This window comes from Antechinus flavipes, chromosome 2 (assembly GCF_016432865.1).
Source record: "Antechinus flavipes isolate AdamAnt ecotype Samford, QLD, Australia chromosome 2, AdamAnt_v2, whole genome shotgun sequence".
Taxonomy (NCBI): Eukaryota; Metazoa; Chordata; class Mammalia; order Dasyuromorphia; family Dasyuridae; genus Antechinus; species Antechinus flavipes.
Genome location: NC_067399.1, coordinates 204,756,100 through 204,774,489, shown reverse-complemented (window position 1 = coordinate 204,774,489; position 18,390 = coordinate 204,756,100). Strand labels below are relative to the sequence as shown.

Genomic DNA, 18,390 nt, shown 5'->3' with positions numbered 1-18,390 from the left:
TTCAAGGCATCGTGATAGCCTTTCACATCTTTGAAACAAATTTCTGAATTCTCCTGAATTTTTTTTTTTACCATGTTAAAACATTCCTAGTCCCTCCCCTCCCCCTGCCCAAGGCAGTTGGGGTTAAGTGACTTGCCCAGGGTCACACAGGCTAACATTCCTAGCTTTTTAAATTCATCCTTGTGAAATACAGTAACAAGTCTGAAGAAATGCTTTCGTATTACCCTTGGATCATGGCACATAGAGCAAAACACAATTTTCCAGATATGCTCTTAATAGCAGAGTGCAGTGATATTGTCTTACTCTAGACACAGGAATGGTTAGACTGAGTTAGAGAGATTGCGTTCTGTTAGGGAGTACCTGTGGACTTTGTTTTTTGCCTGTCTTTGTTTACTTCAAAGAAAATATTCCTAAAGTAAATAAACACTGTTAGTGTACAAATTTAGTATTTCTCAAAATCTTTGATAATTTTATCAAAGATTTTTTTAAAATACTGTTTTCCATTATTTTTGTGTGTACTACTATAAAGTTGCATTGTTCCACAAACATTTACTTTATTATACATATATTCATTTATTTGTCTGTATTTGTTGCTTGTTATTTATGTGCAAAGTATTGTAATAGGTACTAAGTATACAAAGATTTAAGAAGACAGTCTCAGCTTTTGAGGTACTTATAGTCAAGGCAGGGTAATGTTTAAGACATACAAATAACTATAATGTGATTTATAATTTAGTTGCCAAGGAGAGATCCAAAAGGGAGTTGTTGAGGTTTTGTTCACTGCCAGAGAAGATAAGAACCTTGTAGTTCTAAATATGGGGTTGTGGTGGTCAAGCTGTTAAGCATTTTATTGTGTATTTTTAAAGTTAAGAAAATGTTTTATTTTCCTTTGACTTAGAGTATCATATTAGCTTTAAAATTTTTACTTTCTACTTCCTTATCTTTAAAAAAAATTGTTTAGGTACCTTTGAAGGAATTAAGCTTAAATAATGTTCAAATAATAGTGCCTTTATAATTTATATATTTTTAAAGTATTTTTTAAAGTATTAATGTCAAGAATTCATTTAATTTAAAAAAATTCATATTAGTACATGTTCGAGAGAAGAGAGCTCCTCCAAATCCAATGAAGAATACATGCAAGTTACTGGTGGTAGCAGACCATCGTTTTTACAAGTACATGGGCAGAGGGGAAGAGAGCACAACTACAAATTACTTAGTAAGTATCTGATAATAGATAAGATAATTAGCTGGGAGAAAAACTCATGCAGGGTTGTAGACTCCTTTTGGGAGATAACGGCTATAATCTGAAGCCTAATAAGATAAAAATTTGTTTAGACATTATATGATTTATTTTATCCTTTGAAGGCCATTTACCCATGAGATTTAGGAAGGTTTAGTTTTAAGTTTATGAAAATGTATATTATATGAAATGTTAAATTATATTGGTTTTGTACTACATTTAGAGATAATTCACTTTTTTGTAGAAACTAAACTGCCTATTTAAAAGTTTATATTCTTATGGGTAATGCGTAGATAAGATAATTAATTGGGAGAAAAATTCATGCAGGGTTGCAAACTCCTTTTGGAAGATAATCTGAAGACTAATAAGATAAAAATCTGTTTAGGCATTATATGATTTATTTTACCCTTTGAGGGCCGGCCATTCACCCATGAGATTTAGGAAGGGTTACTTTTAAGTTTATGAAAATGCATATTACATGAAATGATAAATTATATTTTAAATGAATTATTTCATTTTGTACTAAATTTAGAGAAAATTCACTTTTTTGTAGAAACTAGACTGCCTATTGAAAATTTAAAAAAAATTATAACAGATTACATTGCTGGGTAGTCACAATATTAATTTACTACCTATATGTATGTTCAGAAAAAGAAAAGATTCTTATCTTTATGGGTAAGGCTATGTATGTATGTGTGTGAGTGTGTATGGATAAATATATGTAGGTAGAGTTGTAACCTTGAAATTTTGCATGTTAGAACAATATAGAAAAAGCTATATGTTGGAATATAGCTGTTTGTATCATTATTGATTTTTTTAATGGTGATAATGACATGAAAGAAGACTTAAAATAACATTGAAAATGGAAATTAATCTTTAATTCCTGCCTGTTTGATTTTTATAATCAAGTGGTATATTACATTGACATTTTTCATAGGATGATCTCATTCACCATTTTGAGCCTTCCACAATGCAAGCTATTCATATATGTTGTTAGCCTGATCCAATAAAGACATGGTTCTCACAGCCTTGCCCTCATCCTTCTCTCCTACTGACTTTATTCTCTCAATCTACTATTGCATGACCAATGAATGGATTTATTGTATAGTAGTGACAATTGACAAGAAATTGTTCTATCATTATGCCAAGTCCCAAGAGAAATAATAATTCACTATAATTCTTGTCTCTAGTGAGATTGCAAAGTGATATTTTTTTTCAATTGGGAAGCTGTTCTTATTACTCATTTACTGATAATTTTTGATATTTTAAATGAAATAAGAGATTGATACTTCATTATTTCAATGGAGCCTTTTTCTCTGTTGTGGGTATACCAACTAGTGATGCAGATCATAGCCCATTTTTCCTTCTCATCCTCTGCCATTTTTGTACTCAGCCTTCCCAAAATCCTCTAATACAGAATGTACACATTGCCCTTAAAGTTTTCTTCTAGTTATTTTAAGATTTCGTGAGTATTAACACAAAACTTGTACTGTTCATCATTATCCTTTTTTTTGCTATATGGCAGCCTTTTTTTTCCTAGTCATGCCCTTGATAATGTTTTATGCCATTTTCATGAGCAAGTCATCATTGGTAATAGGAGGAATAGTAAGTTGTAGTCTACTTGTTATTTTCATCTTGCATTTTATTTCCAATGAGTAATAGAAATTTTTATTGGAATCTCTTAGTTTTATATTGCATTATACAGATTTGTAAATATCTACATTATTTTGTTTTCTTTTATCCACAGATTGAATTGATTGACAGAGTTGATGACATCTATCGGAATACATCTTGGGACAATGCAGGTTTTAAAGGTTATGGCATACAGATAGAGCAGGTATTCATCAATGGATGTGGCTTATGTTTTCTATCTCAAAAATTTGCTTTTATATGAACTTTTGTTATCTGGTATATTCCTTCCCTCCCACTTCCCCTCTGTTCCTAGACTGTGATTTTCATGAAGGGAGAGAACTTACCTTACTTAATTTTTGCATTTCTTACAGTTTCCACTAGAGTATTTTTTTTGGAAATGGCCGGTTATTTTGTTTTCATATGTGAATTGTAATCAGAATTTTTTTTAAACCCTGTTTTTCATATTTAATGAAATCAGTGAATTATATTTATACTAATGATTCTTCATTTGAATTAGAAGTTCTTCTCTTTTTGATCCTTTGTAGCAAAACAGAAAATGTTTCTAGGCTTGTTCTTGTTTTGAGGTGGTGGTCTCGAAAAGAAAATTCCCTTTACTGATGAAGAGTAGCAATGTTCTGCAGTTTATAGGCTTAGAGAGTTCCTTAGGGTACATTAAGTGACTTTTTGCCCAGAATAACACAAGCATGTGTCAGAGGCAGAACTTGATCCCTGATCCTCCTGATCCACTGAGACTGACTTTCATCTGCTTCACCTCCTCGTCCTTCCTCTTTGCTCCAAGCCTACTTCAACATATTCTTATGCATGAAGCTTTGTTGCATCATTTTAGCCTATAGTATCATTTCTTTTCCCTGAGTTTAATAGTGCTGATCATCTCTTATATTATTGTTCAACTCTTCCTGTGTATTTATACTGTTTCTCTCATCTAATTGTAAGATCCTTGTAGCCAGGAGCCAAGTTTTATGCTCATTTTTTTCTCTTACAGAATCTAGCTCAATGTTTTAAAACCATTATGTGTTCAGTAAATACTTGATGTTATTAAAAAAAAAATGTATAGATGTATAAATGACATTCATACATGTCACAACATTGAAATTTTTGTTTTCTTACACGAAAATTTTAAAAGTCTTTTCTTGGATTATATAAGTAAAGAATAACACCAGATACAAAAATAAATTCAAAATTAACAAACAAACAAACAAACAAAAAGTATCCCACCATACTACATGCCAGGCTCTGGATACAAAGACAAAAGTTGGATATTCTTTACTTTCAAGGAGCTTGCATTTTATTGGAGAAGACAGTGCTCTGTGGAGGGGTCATAGTTGCACCCATGATTTCATCCCTGTCTTCTCCAATAGTTTCTCTTCTAGTCATCCCCACTTTTTCTTTTTATCTATCAGCTCCTGGATATCTTCAGATAGACTCATGTTTCCTTCATCAGAAGTGTTTCTTAAAACATTAGGCTGATTAGGCTTAATTTGTAATGGGTTCATCTGGAGGAGAAAGTGAGGCTGGTCTTTGCAGGTTATACCATCACCTCCCTGATGTCATGGTCCTTTCTGAGAATGAAGGACAAACAGCATCCTCTCTCTACTCTAGCCATTTTGATTGCTGTCCCCTCTGTCTGGAATGTTCTCCCCTCTTCATCTCTACTTTTTGGAATCACTGTCTGTCTTCAATGCCAGCTAAAATGTCATCTTTTACAAGAAGGCTTTTTTGAACTTCCATTCAAATGCCTTTTCTGTGTTAGTTTTTCCATTTTCTCCTATCTTTATCTTCTGCATTATAGTTTGTTCTCACCCCTACCAGAAGAGCAGCAAATGTTTTTGGCCTTTACATGGCCAGCACTTAACATAGTATCTGGCATACGGTAGGTGCTTCCTAGCTGGCTAGTTAATCACCAAGACAGCTATGTAGAAGTGAATTTTTCAGCTATCTGTAATTTCCCAAATTATCCATCTACAAATAAAATGTAAGTTACATGAGGATATGTATTACATCTTTTTTCCTTTATTCTTATCACAGTCTTTGGCATGCAGCAAGTTTTAAATAAATGCTTATTGATTTTCTGATTGATTTATTCTTCAAATCATAGAGAAGTTGGGATAGTGAAGAGTATGCAAGATAGCCTAGGAGAATCCTTATTTTACTCTCAAAAATGTGTGTATGTGTATGCACGCGTGTGTGCGTATGATACATGATTTTTTAAAAAAAAAATGTTCTGTTCTCTACTGACATGAAGACTCAAAAGGAATGGTGAATAAAAATCACTAAAAATAACATTCATTGATGTCTGTGAACAACATAGTTTTTAAGTAATTAAAGGAAATCTTAAATATCAATTAGAGATTAGTTTAATTTTTTTTCCATCAGAGTTTGTGGGTTCTGTGGAATCTATCCTTGCATCCCATGGAATTTGATGAATTTGAGGATAAAATTCTTTTATTGGGTAATTAATATAATCATGCATGAGAAAATATGGTTATGGGAATCAATAAGAAAAAATAAAATAGAAATCAATAATAGTTTAAGGAACTGAATAAGGAACAGAGATACCTGCCTCTGTCAATTATTGCCTGGGTAGCTGGTTAAACAGCTGGAATACAATTCTAAACCATGGAAGAATCTCTATTGTTGCAGATAACCATGACATCTATCATTTGTACATAGACTAAAACAGGGAAATTCATCTGGCTCTATAGCAGTTGAATTGCATTGTTGAAAAGTCTGTCTACACCAGTGTACAAAAACTAAAACTTATTCAGGAGCCATATATTAAGTTGTATATTCAGCCCATAGAGACTTCATAGAAGGTACTTTTTGATCATCTATAATAACATCTCTAGTGTCTTTTGTTCTCAAACACCAGAAAGTGAAACATGATTGAATGCTAATAATTTGATAGAATGTAAATTAATGATATTTTGGATTAAAAAAAAAAACTAAAGAGTTTTGCAATAAAACCTTTGTAAGAAAAAAAAATGTTAAAAGGGAAGCAAACTTGGCTCATATTAAATGCTTAATAAATGATTATTATTAGCTATCTGCAGAATAAGTACAAAGTAGTTTTAAGAGGGAGGATACCAGCATCTGAAGATATTAATGAACAATTCACTTTTTAAAATGCTTATTATGTTCCCTGCCCCACAGTATTGATCTGTAGTCAGAGTTTAAGTAGAAACTGGAGCTTTGCATTAACCCTCAAAAAACCTCAAAAAAACTTTAATTTAAAAGGATTCTACAAAGTAGAAAGGGAGAAGGTACTTTTTTAGGAGTAGGGCATGACTGTGATGACCGCGTATTTAAAATCAGCCGGAGTCAGGAATTCAGATTAAGGGAAAAATCTTCATTCTTTATTCTCAGTAGAGGTGAAGAAGGATTGCGATAGCAATATGGGCAGCTGCCACAGGAAGCTAGCCAGCAGAGGGGGGTCGGAAGGAAGGGCGGTCCTGATAGCAAGGCGAGCAGTTGTGACAAGACACTAGCCAGCAATCTCTCTTTCCGCTGCCCTTTTCACTCCCCTGCCTCCACCCACCAAAACGTCATTTCCTATACAACACATCAAGACTTGCACAAAGAGTGGGCGGGGGCCATTCTTTCTCCAAGCATATATATTAATGAAGTATGGTCCAATTACTATTTAGCCTCATGTGCTTGGGACCTCTGTGCATCAACTCAAGCCTCAGCCCATTACACATGACAGTGTGACATCAAGAAGGACTATTTGCCTCAATGATAGAGTAAAAGGAATTAATGTATAATAAGGGAGGAAAAGGTTGGTTCAGGTCGTTATAAAGAATTTTAAATCTTATAAAGATGAATATAAGCTTTTTATCACAAAAGCAATCAGGAGTCATGTTTATTGTATAGGGAAAGTTTTGGGGAGAGAATGATTGTCAGAATTACAGTTTAGGAAAATCACTTTGACAGTTTGTAGAGAATGAATTGGAGTCAGGAGATTTGAGGCAAGGAGTCCAATTAGGAGACTATGTATAGAGCATTTTGGATGGTGGTGGACGGAATTTATGTCCTGCTTGGGAAATCCAAACAAATAAGTGTAATGGAAAGTAACTTAAAGAGGAAGAAAGTACTTATAATAGAGGGAATTTTGTGAGAGAAGACTTTCAATAAATATTTGGTAAATTTTATAAAATATATTATCTTGGCATGTACCTATTGTCACATTAATTAGGACTCATTGTTAGTCATGTCATTTTGATAAAATTATTTGAAAATAGTACTTAAAACTTGATAGTACTCCCAATGAATTGACACATTTTGGTATAGAAATTTTTGCTTTTGTATATCTTTCCAGATTCTTCTCCTACAATGTAGGATGATATTGCCATCATCATTGTCTTTGTTGATGTTTTGGCTGAAAAAATATTCTTAAATAAATTGGTAGTAATAAATACTGTATTCTTAATGTTTAGAGATTTGTGGTTTTAGATAGATTTTTTCTTTTTCTAAGACATAAATTTGATCTTTGCTAAATCTTTTATGAAAAATTGTAAAGGCACCATATTTACATGAACTATGTAGAAGGATCATATGTTTTATAATCTTTTCTGTTAGTTGCAAGAAATACCATACATTATATAATGCAATGTCTTCATTTTATGGTCCACTGTGACCACAAAACCTCTATTTTGAAAAATGTTATTACTTGTACCTTTATATTTTTGAATCTTTTAAGTCATAATAATCATTCTAACCTCATATCTTCTAAGTTTTAATTTTTGAAATTTCTACAAGAGAACTACAAGCATAAAAAAATTAAGTTTATTAGTAACTTTGTACATTTTTAATTATATTAGATTGTACTCTCTAACTGTGCCTCTCCATTTGTTTTTAAAATGACTTACCTTTATATTTTAAAGACTTATAGGGCTTAATTTTAAAACATTTTCCCTATTCTGTCATAGTGTTTTGGCATTTATAAAATTGCTAGAGTTTGAATTACTTTCTTTGGCTTTACTCTAATTATATCCTCTTTTTAAGTATAGATTCGTATCCTCAAGACACCTCAAGAGGTAAAACCTGGTGAAAAGCACTTTAACATGGCAAAAAGTTATCCCAAAGAAGAGAAGGATGCTTGGGATGTGAAGGCGTTACTAGAGGTAGGTCATAATTCAAGATTCATTGACTCATTTAAGGATTCTTTATATGAATATAGCTGAGTCATATACAATGATGAAGTATAATATCAGGATAGATAATTGAATACTAGGAATAATTCATTTAGCTTTTTCAAACAATAATCCCGTATTGTGTGGCAGAAAAAACAGCTTTGGGAAACATTGCAAGTCCTTATGGTTTTTTCACTGAGAACAGAATACTTTCAGGAAATACCATCTTTTTGCTGTGTTAGTTGTTTGGGCATGTGGTATTGACACAAATCAGTTATTGGAGAGCCTCAGTATCTTATATGAGCCCTAGAAAACAGCTATAGCACTAACATTTGTTTTTATTTTCTTTCCCTGCTAGCTCCTTGAGGGCAAGAGCTGGGTGCCTCCCACATAGTAGGTAGTTCAAAAAAATTCTTGTTTATGATGAATTGAGCTAGTTCAAGGTTAGGGATCCCCTATAATATCATCTTCCTTTCTCCCTAAAGTCTACTTGGTTGTTGCATGTTGTGATAGATTATTGGATGAACCTAAAATCTGAAGGCTTGAGTCCTAGTTCCAGTTCTCCCTTTACTAGTCATTTAATGACTAGTATGAATGTAAGCTATTTGAGCCTCGTTTTTCTCATCTTTGAAATGGAGATTTTAATGCCTGTGGCCTTTAATGCTGGTTATTTATCCCAAAATTATTGAGTGATGAAGCTCTTTGTAAACTATAAAGTATTATATAACTATTAGATGTTAGAGATAAAGAAGTGCCATATATATCTTGCTTTTAAAACCTTGTAGCTGATCATTTTTAGGTGAGTCCGCAATCAGAAGATCTTTCTAAAGGATGAGTTAAAATGTAGAATTTTCTTTTTAGAATATATATATATATATATTATTTATAGAATTTAATTTGAAAGAACTTATAGAGTCTAAACTTCACAACTTATTTGTAAAGGAAATAGAGGCACTGAAGGTCTTTGGTTTTTGGGTTTTTTTTTTTTTTTTTTTCTGGGTTATACATGCACATTCATTTTTTTACACACATTTCTTTATGAATCATATTGGGAGAGAAAAATCAAAATAAAAGGGAAAGACCAAGAGAGAAAATAAAACAGATGAAAAAAGAGGGAAAAAAGTGAATATAGCATGTGTTGATTTATATTCAGTCTCCATACTTCTCTCTATCTAGCTGCAGACAGCATTTTCTATCTAAAGTTCATTGAGATTGCTTTGGGTCACTGAACTGCTGAGAAGAAACAAGTCTTTCATAGTTGATCATCACGTGTTTTTGCTGTTATTGTATACAATGTATTTCTGGTTCTGCTTGTTTCTCTCAGCATTAGTTCATGTAAATCTTTCCAGACCTTTGTAAAATCAGCTTGTTCATCATTTTTTTTTTTACAGAACAATAATATTCCATTACTTCCATATACATAACTTTTTCAGACATTCCCCAATTGGTGGACATCTACTCATTTTTTTCCAATTCCAAAAGCCAGATATTTTTTAGATATTTTGATAACTACGAAATTTATTGGTGTTATTCTTTTCTCATGTGGAATATCACTTTTGGCTTAGTAATATTAAGTGTTTTTAGCATGCCTGGAAGTGATAAAGTAGTATTGTAAGATTTTTTTTTCAAGGAAGCTTTTTTGCAAAGGTTCCCTGGGACAACTTTAAAAGACTCTAAAATATAGCATTACAGTGTCTTTCTAGTCTGGGTTCTTTGTCATCATACCTTATGGCTTCAGCCCTATATATCTATAAAAACTTGCTATCTCTTCCATTCAGGCATCATTTGACACATACATCTGGCTATAACTCAAACAGGTAGATAGGTTATCTGGCTAAATAGCACTGGAGCAATTGGTGAATTGTAATGCTAGGTTGTGATAATAAAGTAATAAAGAAATATTGTAACAAAATCTTTTTATCTGATATTATTTTGCATCTCATTTTTTAAAGCAATTCAGCTTTGATATAGCTGAAGATGCATCAAAAGTTTGTCTTGCCCATCTTTTCACATATCAAGATTTTGACATGGGAACTCTTGGATTAGCATATGTTGGATCTCCCAGAACAAACAGTCATGGAGGTGTTTGTCCAAAAGGTGAGATTTTTTTTTTTTTCACTTTCCTGGTGAATGTGATTTTGGTATCACAGGCCAGGATGACTGGATCATGAATAAGGAAAGGGTAAGGTAGTGGAAGGGAGAGAGAAGAAAGGTGTTTAGAGATGTTTTCCCTAAGCAATTTGTTTTTCCCCCCTCTTCTAGCTTATTATAGCTCAGTTGGGAGAAAGAACATCTTTCTGAATAGTGGCTTGACCAGCACAAAAAATTATGGCAAAACCATCCTTACAAAGGTATGTTTCTTGGTAGTTCTTTTAAAATATTTTAGTCTGTGATAAGTGCTATACTTTATGGGTCACAGATATTCATAAACACAGCACATTGGGTTGTGTTTTTTTAAAGCGCTTAAGCCTGGCTTGTGTTCCAGATTCTCTTCCAATTCTAAGTAATATCCTATAGGTAGTGCATCCTGACATCCCTCTAGTCTGTAGTATGAAGTTTCGTTGGGATCTTCTATTGCCTTATGTTATTCTGTCACCATTCATTAACTTAATTTTAAGTGTGAAGGTGAGAGCCATGTATATCTGATTTGATAGTCCTGCTATTTTTTGAAAGGGAAATTATATACTTGGCAGGGAAATACTTACTGAATTGTAGCAGAGCTATTTGAAATCTGAATAAATTCAAAATGTAAGGTTATATAACATGTAGTGGTTTAAGTTTTAGGAAGACCTTCAAAGGAAGGTTGCCAGTATTGCTTTCTTTGTTTTAATGATTAATGAAGGTGAATTTGTTTGCAGATTTTCAAACCTTTTAGTTTTGCTTTAGGGAGACTTAAGGTTATGAGGATATTCTGAAGAGGTGGGCTTCCTAGTCAGTAGGTATAGCAAAAATAATCCTAATTCTTCTTAGTCATATGCACAGCCACTTTTCTAGTTCTTCAGTTTTTTTATGGCATAAAGGAATATGTTATTATTTAATTGGTGGTCTGTTCATATCATTTCTGTTAGCGTGACTATGGCCCACTCTTTGTAAAAGTCATCTTTTTTTTTCTGACATCAATGTGAAATGAGAAAGAAATGAGATTATTTTAAATATATGTTTTGTTAATATTCATCAGATCATACAATTTTGAGACCACTGCAATGTCTTTTCCAACTTGGATGTATCAGATTAATTGAGTGGCATATTAATAGATTACACTCATAAAATGAAATCTCTTTGAAAGCATCTAAGTAACTGTACTAAAGCTATAAAACTATTAGTATCTTGGAACTGTACTGAGACTTTTGGGATACCCTCTATACTGAAAAAATGACATCTGTCATAAGCTACTTAATTTTAGCTTATATTCAGACCAGTATGTTATTTAATTCACCTTTTCTCATAATTAGCATAAGTAGCAATGATATTGCTTAAAGACAAATTTGAAAGTAACTTTGAGTTTACTCTTATTTGGCATAGAACAAGTAATTATTATCTTCCTGTGATTTTGCATTATGAAACAAATCGGGGGGGGGGGGAGGAATTATAAGCCTTTTAATTTGGATTTTTTTTTCAAATTCATTTTATTTAAATTAAAGAAACAGAATAAGAAAAAAGCAGAACAGAAAAGAAATACAAAGCAAAAGAGAATATTGTCATGTGCCCAGCAGAACATTAGAGAGGATTCAAAATATATAACAATAATTACCAGTTCAAGAAAGTGTGAGTGTATGACGACCTTGCTAGCACTCAGGACACTCCAGAATCAGCCAGAGTTCAGGATAAACAAAAGTTCTCAATATTCTTGGTCTTTAGACGCAGGATTGAACAGGATAGAAGCAGAATCTCCGCAACTGCCTTCTTCCTCCCATTGCAAAGAGTGACCCTGGCTAGTCTTACTCCACCCCCTAGTTCCTCCTACAATCCTCTGTATACACCAATCATTGAACCAGCACAGGATAGTGGGAAGGACCATTTTCCAAGCATATGTCCATAGAGTATTGTCCAATCAGTAATTAGCCCTAAGTGCTTAAACCAACCTTAGGGCAACAATTCAAGAGTTTCAGCCCTCTACATGTGTATATTAGAAGAAATTATATTCATGAGTGTCCATCTTTACTTCCTTGTAAATTGTTCTTTTATTTGCTGCTGTGCATTTTTTAACTTTATTCTTTTTTACCTCCTTTTGGCCCTCCTACCTCCAAGCAGGCTATAGTTAAGAAGGCTATGTTTTTTATATGTATAGTGTTGTGTGTAGAGAGTTGAAGTGAAGACAGATTATATTTTCTCTTCCTGATCTGTTCTCCAGATCTGTCATTTTTCTTATGTTTCACATTCTGTTGTATTTTTTTCATTCTTTTATCATCTGTTTTGTTATTTCTTGGTCTTTCATAGTTTCACTGGCTTTCCCTTACTTAATTCTAATTTTCAAAGAGTTATTTTCATCTTTTCGATTCTATATCTCTTTTTCTAATTGGCTAACTTTTTTTTGGTATAATCTTGTTCTTCCCGGATGTTTGTTGTTGTTTGTTTTTGGTTTTTGTTTTTTAGTTTTTCCTCAATGTCTCTCATTTGACTTCTGAATTCTTTTTTGAGTTCTTCAATAAATTCTCTCTGGGCAGGAAGCCATTTCATATTACTCTTTGGGATGGAAGCTTTTTTTTTATTTCTGTGTCTTCCTCTGAAAAACTCTGGTCTTCCCTGTTCCCATAGTATGTTTCTATGGTGGGATTCTTTCTTTTTGCCAGCATATATGTATGTATGTATGTATGTATTTTTAAAATAAGAAATATTAGTGTAAAAATCCCTAATCCTGGGGTAGGGAGATGGTGTCGCTGGCTTCACTTCAGCTCTCTCCCCAAACCAAGAGCTTCCCCCCTTGCTAGTAATGTCCCTTCCCTGCTGCCTCTGCACCCACAGATGAGCTGGTTCCCTCTCACACCCTTCTCCTCCCAGCATATCAGCAGCACAACTGGGCCTGGCATTCCCAATCAGCCAAAGTTCACTTGGCTCTTCTCAGTCCTCTCAGATCCGGACTCCACAAACACTCAGGAAGGTGAAAGTCTCTGTGGTTCTTGCTGAGGCTCCAGCCACAGCCAGCCAGCCTAGGATTCCTCACTTGGTGTTTCTGCAGAGCTAGCCTGGAGGTGTTAGCACTTCAGACAGGTTATTCTCAGCCTGTCATCTTTCTTCAGATTTTCTTGCATTGTACCCAGAGGACCTCTGTTTTACCCTAAGGCTTCTTGATTTTTCAGGACTCTATAGTTACATTTGTTCTATTTGTGGGGAAAATCTGGAGAGCTTGAAATTTACCACCTACTCAGCCATCTTTCTAGAATTCTCCCCTCAACCCTTTAGTTTTTTAAGTGTATTTACTTTTGTTTTAATTTTTTAAACAATTACAACAATTACAGCAGGCTTCCTATTAAGTAAACACAATTCATTTATCCAAGGTATGGAAACAGATACTCCCTTAAAATTTCTTAATCACTTGAAATAGTTACGTTAAAAAAAATCATTGAATTTTATATGTAATAATAAAGTACACACATAGCTAGATGGTACAATAGATAGAGTGCTGCTGGAGTCAGCAGTATTCATCTTCAGGACAAATCTGACCGACCTTATTAACTATTCGACCTTGGGAAAGCCCACTTTAACCCTGTTTTGTCTCAGTTGTGAAATGAGATGGAACTAAGCAAATCACTCCATATCTTTGCCAAAAAAACCCCAAATGGAGTCACTGAGAGATGGATGTGACTGAAAAGTGGCTAAAGAACAACAATGTAATGGTATTTTATCATTTTTTATTATTTTCCCTTATAAAATCTACATGACCTTAGTAATAATAAGCAACGTACAATAATTTAAGGATTGTAAAGCTGCTTTCTATGTATTATCTCATATGATTTTTAAGAACAGCCTTGTGAGATAGGTGCTATAGGTTTTATTATCCTCAATTTGTAAATGAAGACACTTTGGCTCTGAAAGTTGAAGAGTTTTACCCATGATCACAGAGCTTGGAAGTGTTGGAAGAAGCTGTGTGATTCAAATTCAGATCTTCCTGGCTCCTATTCAGTTCTCTTTTCACAGGCCCTCTCTGCCTCTAAATAGTCATATAATTCTATGACATCTTTAGAGTGTGAAAGTTTTTTTGTCAAGAAACTCTTAATTGTTAAAATTCTTGATCACAACATTAAAACATCAGTGAATAGTTTTAGGAATTAAAGAGCAAATGATATTGTTTTACAATTGTTATTTTGTGTTCTTGGTGTTGATTTTCAAAATCATAGGATTAAAGGGCATATAAATTAAAGAAAACATATACATCTTATTCCATTTTATAGAGAAAGAACCTAAAAATCTAGAGGGAAAATGACTAACCCAAGATCACATAAGTATTAAGTAGCAGAACCAGGAGTTGAACCCAAGTCTTCTGATTCCAAATTTATTTTTCTTTCTATTTTAATGTTATATTATTTTGAATCTTAAAATCTTCATCTTCCACAGTAGAATTTTTTTGTTTTATTTCTGTTACTTATGGAAAAGTGAATTGGAATTTTACTATTGGGTCTGATTTGGTTACAACTCATGAACTGGGACATAATTTTGGAGCAGAACATGATCCTGATGGTTTAGCAGAATGTGCCCCAAATGAAGATCAAGGAGGAAAATATGTTATGTATCCAATAGCTGTGAGTGGAGACCATGAGATATTACTATCTATGGAATAAATGTAAAAAAACCTTATTTGGTTGGGTTTTTTTACATTTATTCCATAGATTATTCTTGACTTTATATTATATATCATGATACTGTAGGCCCTAGTAATAATCACATATCACCTTCCAAATTGATAAGTGCATGATGTTTCCTTATTTGTATTTATCTTTTTTGCTTAAATTCTTACAATTTGCTAAATTAGCCAATTATATTAATTAAATGAAGCACTTTAGTACATGCATTGTCTAATAATGGAATAGAATACAATAATTGATGGTGACCAGCATTTATAGTCTATAATGATTCTATCTCAGTGCATTTATGACATAAATTTGACTTCATGAATAAATCTTGGCTCCTATTGCCAAAATACTTTACAATCTATTTTGGAGAAATTATAGAATATTCTTTGCACTATCCTTAAGGAAGCTGATTTGGTTACAACTCATGAACTGGGACACAATTTTGGAGCAGAACATGATCCTGATGGTTTAGCAGAATGTGCCCCAAATGAAGATCAAGGAGGAAAATATGTTATGTATCCAATAGCTGTGAGTGGAGACCATGAGAATAATAAGGTATGTGGTCCCTGATATGACTATATCATGTGATATAGTGAGGGGAGAGAACTTGCTTTATTATTAGGAAAGAATCCAAAAATTATTGCTTGTCTAAGAGTGGAAAGAGGGGAAGGGGAAACGACACAACCTTTCAACCTCCCTACCACCTTTAAAAAAAGAGTAGGGCATTTTGTAATCACATGTGGTTATCTAAAGGTACCATTTGAATCGTTTGAGTAACTAAAAAAAAGTCTTCTGGATTCTTCTGTTCTTGTTTTTTATACATTAACTCTATAGAGAAGTAGTTGTACAGTGATCTTCAACCAATCTTCTATACAAAATAATTTTATTAATGAATAGATCTGATCATATTACTGCCCTTCTCAATAAGCTTCAGTAAATTCCTATTGTCTCTAGAATAAACTACTGACTTCTTAACTTAATATTTAAGGAGTTCCAACAAGACTGAATAACCAGTTGTATTGTAAGATCTAGAAAGGATTCTTCTAACTTTTAGACTAGCTAGCCTCTGTGAATTTCTACTTCACAGAGTAGAAATTTCTACTATTTCTGAAATTTTTTGATTCATAAATTCACTCCATATATGACTTTTTACTAATACACAATTTATACATTTTAATAAACAACATAAACATAAAGTTCTTGATTGTTATTCATTCTTTCTGTTGAAAAATTTCAAAAACAATGTTGAAACAGATTTGAATGACCCATGATTTTTGAATCATGCCTCAAATTATAAAAGTGACAGACTCTTGGCTAGGGATGAAATGTACTTGAAAAGAACTAGTAGAAATGTATTTGTCTTTATTTTTCAAAATATAATAAAAAGATCTTTTAAACAGTAATGGTAGGGGAAGAGGGACAGCTAGCTAGATAGCACAGTAGATATATCACTGGACTTAGAGTCAGGAAGACTTATCCTCATGACTTAAAATCCGGCCTCAGCCACTGGCTTTGTGCCTTTTTTGCCTCAGTCTCCTCATCTGTAAAATTAACTAGAGAAGGGAAATAAAAAGTTCTTCACCACAAAAATAACTGACTTCAAAAACAGATCAAGGAAAGATAATTTAAGAATCACTAGATTGCCTGAAAGCCTTTGACATCATATTTTTTAAAATATGAGAAAACTGCCCAGATTTCTTAGAACTAGTGAATAAAGTAAAAAGTGATAACTTGAAAGAAATCTCAAAAAAAAAAAAAACACCCCCTAGGAACATCATAGCTAAAATATTAGAGCTTCCAAATAAAAGGGGAAAAAAATGCTACAAACTATCAGAAAGAAAAAATTCAGATACCAAGGAGTTTTAGTCAGGATTGCATACAATTTAGTGGCCATTATTATAAAGGAATACAGAATGATGTATTCCAGAAGACAGTAGATAAAGATTGTTTTCTCAGCAAATAAAACTTCCCAGAAAAAATTTGAGTATAATGAAATAAATGGGGGGGGGGGGGGTTATAAACAGATTAAATAACTTATCCAAGTCACACAACTAGAAACTGTCTGAAGCTGGATTTGAACTGAGGTTCTCCTGATTCTGGGGCCAGCACTCTATTCACTTTACCATCTAGCTTCATCCCCCATGGATCTTTAATGAAATAGAGGACTTAAGCAACTAAAACTGTTTAATTTTAATAATACTTGTCCTCTTAGAACCCAACATGATCAAGTGTCATAAAGGAAGTCTGATAAGGCACAGGCACAATTAAAATGTTTTGTTGCTCTCAAAAAAATAATAGAAAGAGGAATAAAAGAAGGATAAAAGAGGAACAGTAGGGAAAATCATATAATTGGAGGGCAGTCTTATATAAAATTACATAAATAGGGAGTAGAATAAGTGGGGATAGCAGCTGATCTTGAATCTCACTTTCTTATCTGAATAGGTCAAAGAAAGAGGATTCACACACAATTGGATACAGAATTATATTTCACTCAACAGAAAACAAAGACAAAAACGAGAGTTAAACAGGGGAAGGGTAGATTAAGGGAAGTAATTATAGCTAGAAAAACTCTTAAGGAGTAGATGTCAAAGAGGGGTTTGAAAGAAAAGAAAGGATAAAAACCTATGAATTGGGCATTAGATGAGTGAAAGGAAAGAGAGTCATGAGAGCAGATATAGAGAAGAAAAAGTATAAGAATATAATGGAGGAAAATAATATACTTTGCTATCATAATTATGAATGTAAAAAGCATAAATTTACCCATACAAGAAAAAAGGGTTGCAGAATGAATTTGAAAGCAGAATCCAATATGTATTTATAAAGCAACATAAAAAATTAAGATTCCTGCAGTTAAAATACATAGTTTTAGCTGAAGTAAAGTCTTGAGAATTTTGTTGGATCCACTGAACAACCATAGTTTCAGAGGTCCAACAGTGATCTTTCAGGCTTGGACTAATGGAACTATGGTTGGTCAGTAGACAGAGAGGTCATTTACTTAATGTATAGAATGAAAGTTCTTTTCTCTTTTCTCTTTTTTTTTTAAATTTAGCCAGTGAGACATTCAGAGCATACATATGTATAGAAAGAGTTTTATTTTGCTTTTTATTTATTGGGAAGCAAGAGGGAAGAAAGAAGAAAAAAAATTTTTTAATTGACATATGTAAAAAGTTTCTAAGGAAGTGAAGGAAAGGGGAAAAAAAAATTCTGCCTGGTTTTTCTTAGCAAAAAGAGGAAGATCTTATCTTACTCTTTTTTTTCCCCCTTAGTCAATTAGAGTTAAGTGACTTGCCCAGGGTCACGCAACTAGGAAGTTTAAGTGTCTGAGACCACATTTGAACTCAAGTCCTCCTGACTTAAGGGCTGGTGCTCTATCCACTGCACCACCTAGCTGCCCAAGATCATATCTTATTGAGCTACCAAAGATTTCAGTAATTTTGAGATTAGTTTTTAGATATGCAGCTTTTTTTTTTTTTTTTTTTTTTGCTTTTGATAAGCTAAAACATTTGTTTTAGAGCTGTCATGGAAACAGTGAAAAGGATGAAAAATAGGGCTTTGTGGCATCATGGAATGAGTTTGATTC

General features: G+C 33.1%; 1 protein-coding gene across 1 annotated transcript in view; it reads left to right on the top strand.

Annotated features, from left to right (window-relative positions):
- The window catches only part of ADAM17 (ADAM metallopeptidase domain 17), a 50,555-nt gene that overhangs the window by 19,230 nt on the left and 12,935 nt on the right, over nucleotides 1-18,390 (top strand). Inside the window, exons 6-11 of the mRNA XM_051976097.1 lie at nucleotides 1,089-1,216; nucleotides 2,988-3,077; nucleotides 7,900-8,013; nucleotides 9,975-10,119; nucleotides 10,285-10,373; nucleotides 15,213-15,365. Of these exons, the coding sequence (XP_051832057.1) occupies nucleotides 1,089-1,216; nucleotides 2,988-3,077; nucleotides 7,900-8,013; nucleotides 9,975-10,119; nucleotides 10,285-10,373; nucleotides 15,213-15,365 (719 nt within the window). The remainder of the gene's footprint in view (nucleotides 1-1,088; nucleotides 1,217-2,987; nucleotides 3,078-7,899; nucleotides 8,014-9,974; nucleotides 10,120-10,284; nucleotides 10,374-15,212; nucleotides 15,366-18,390) is intronic.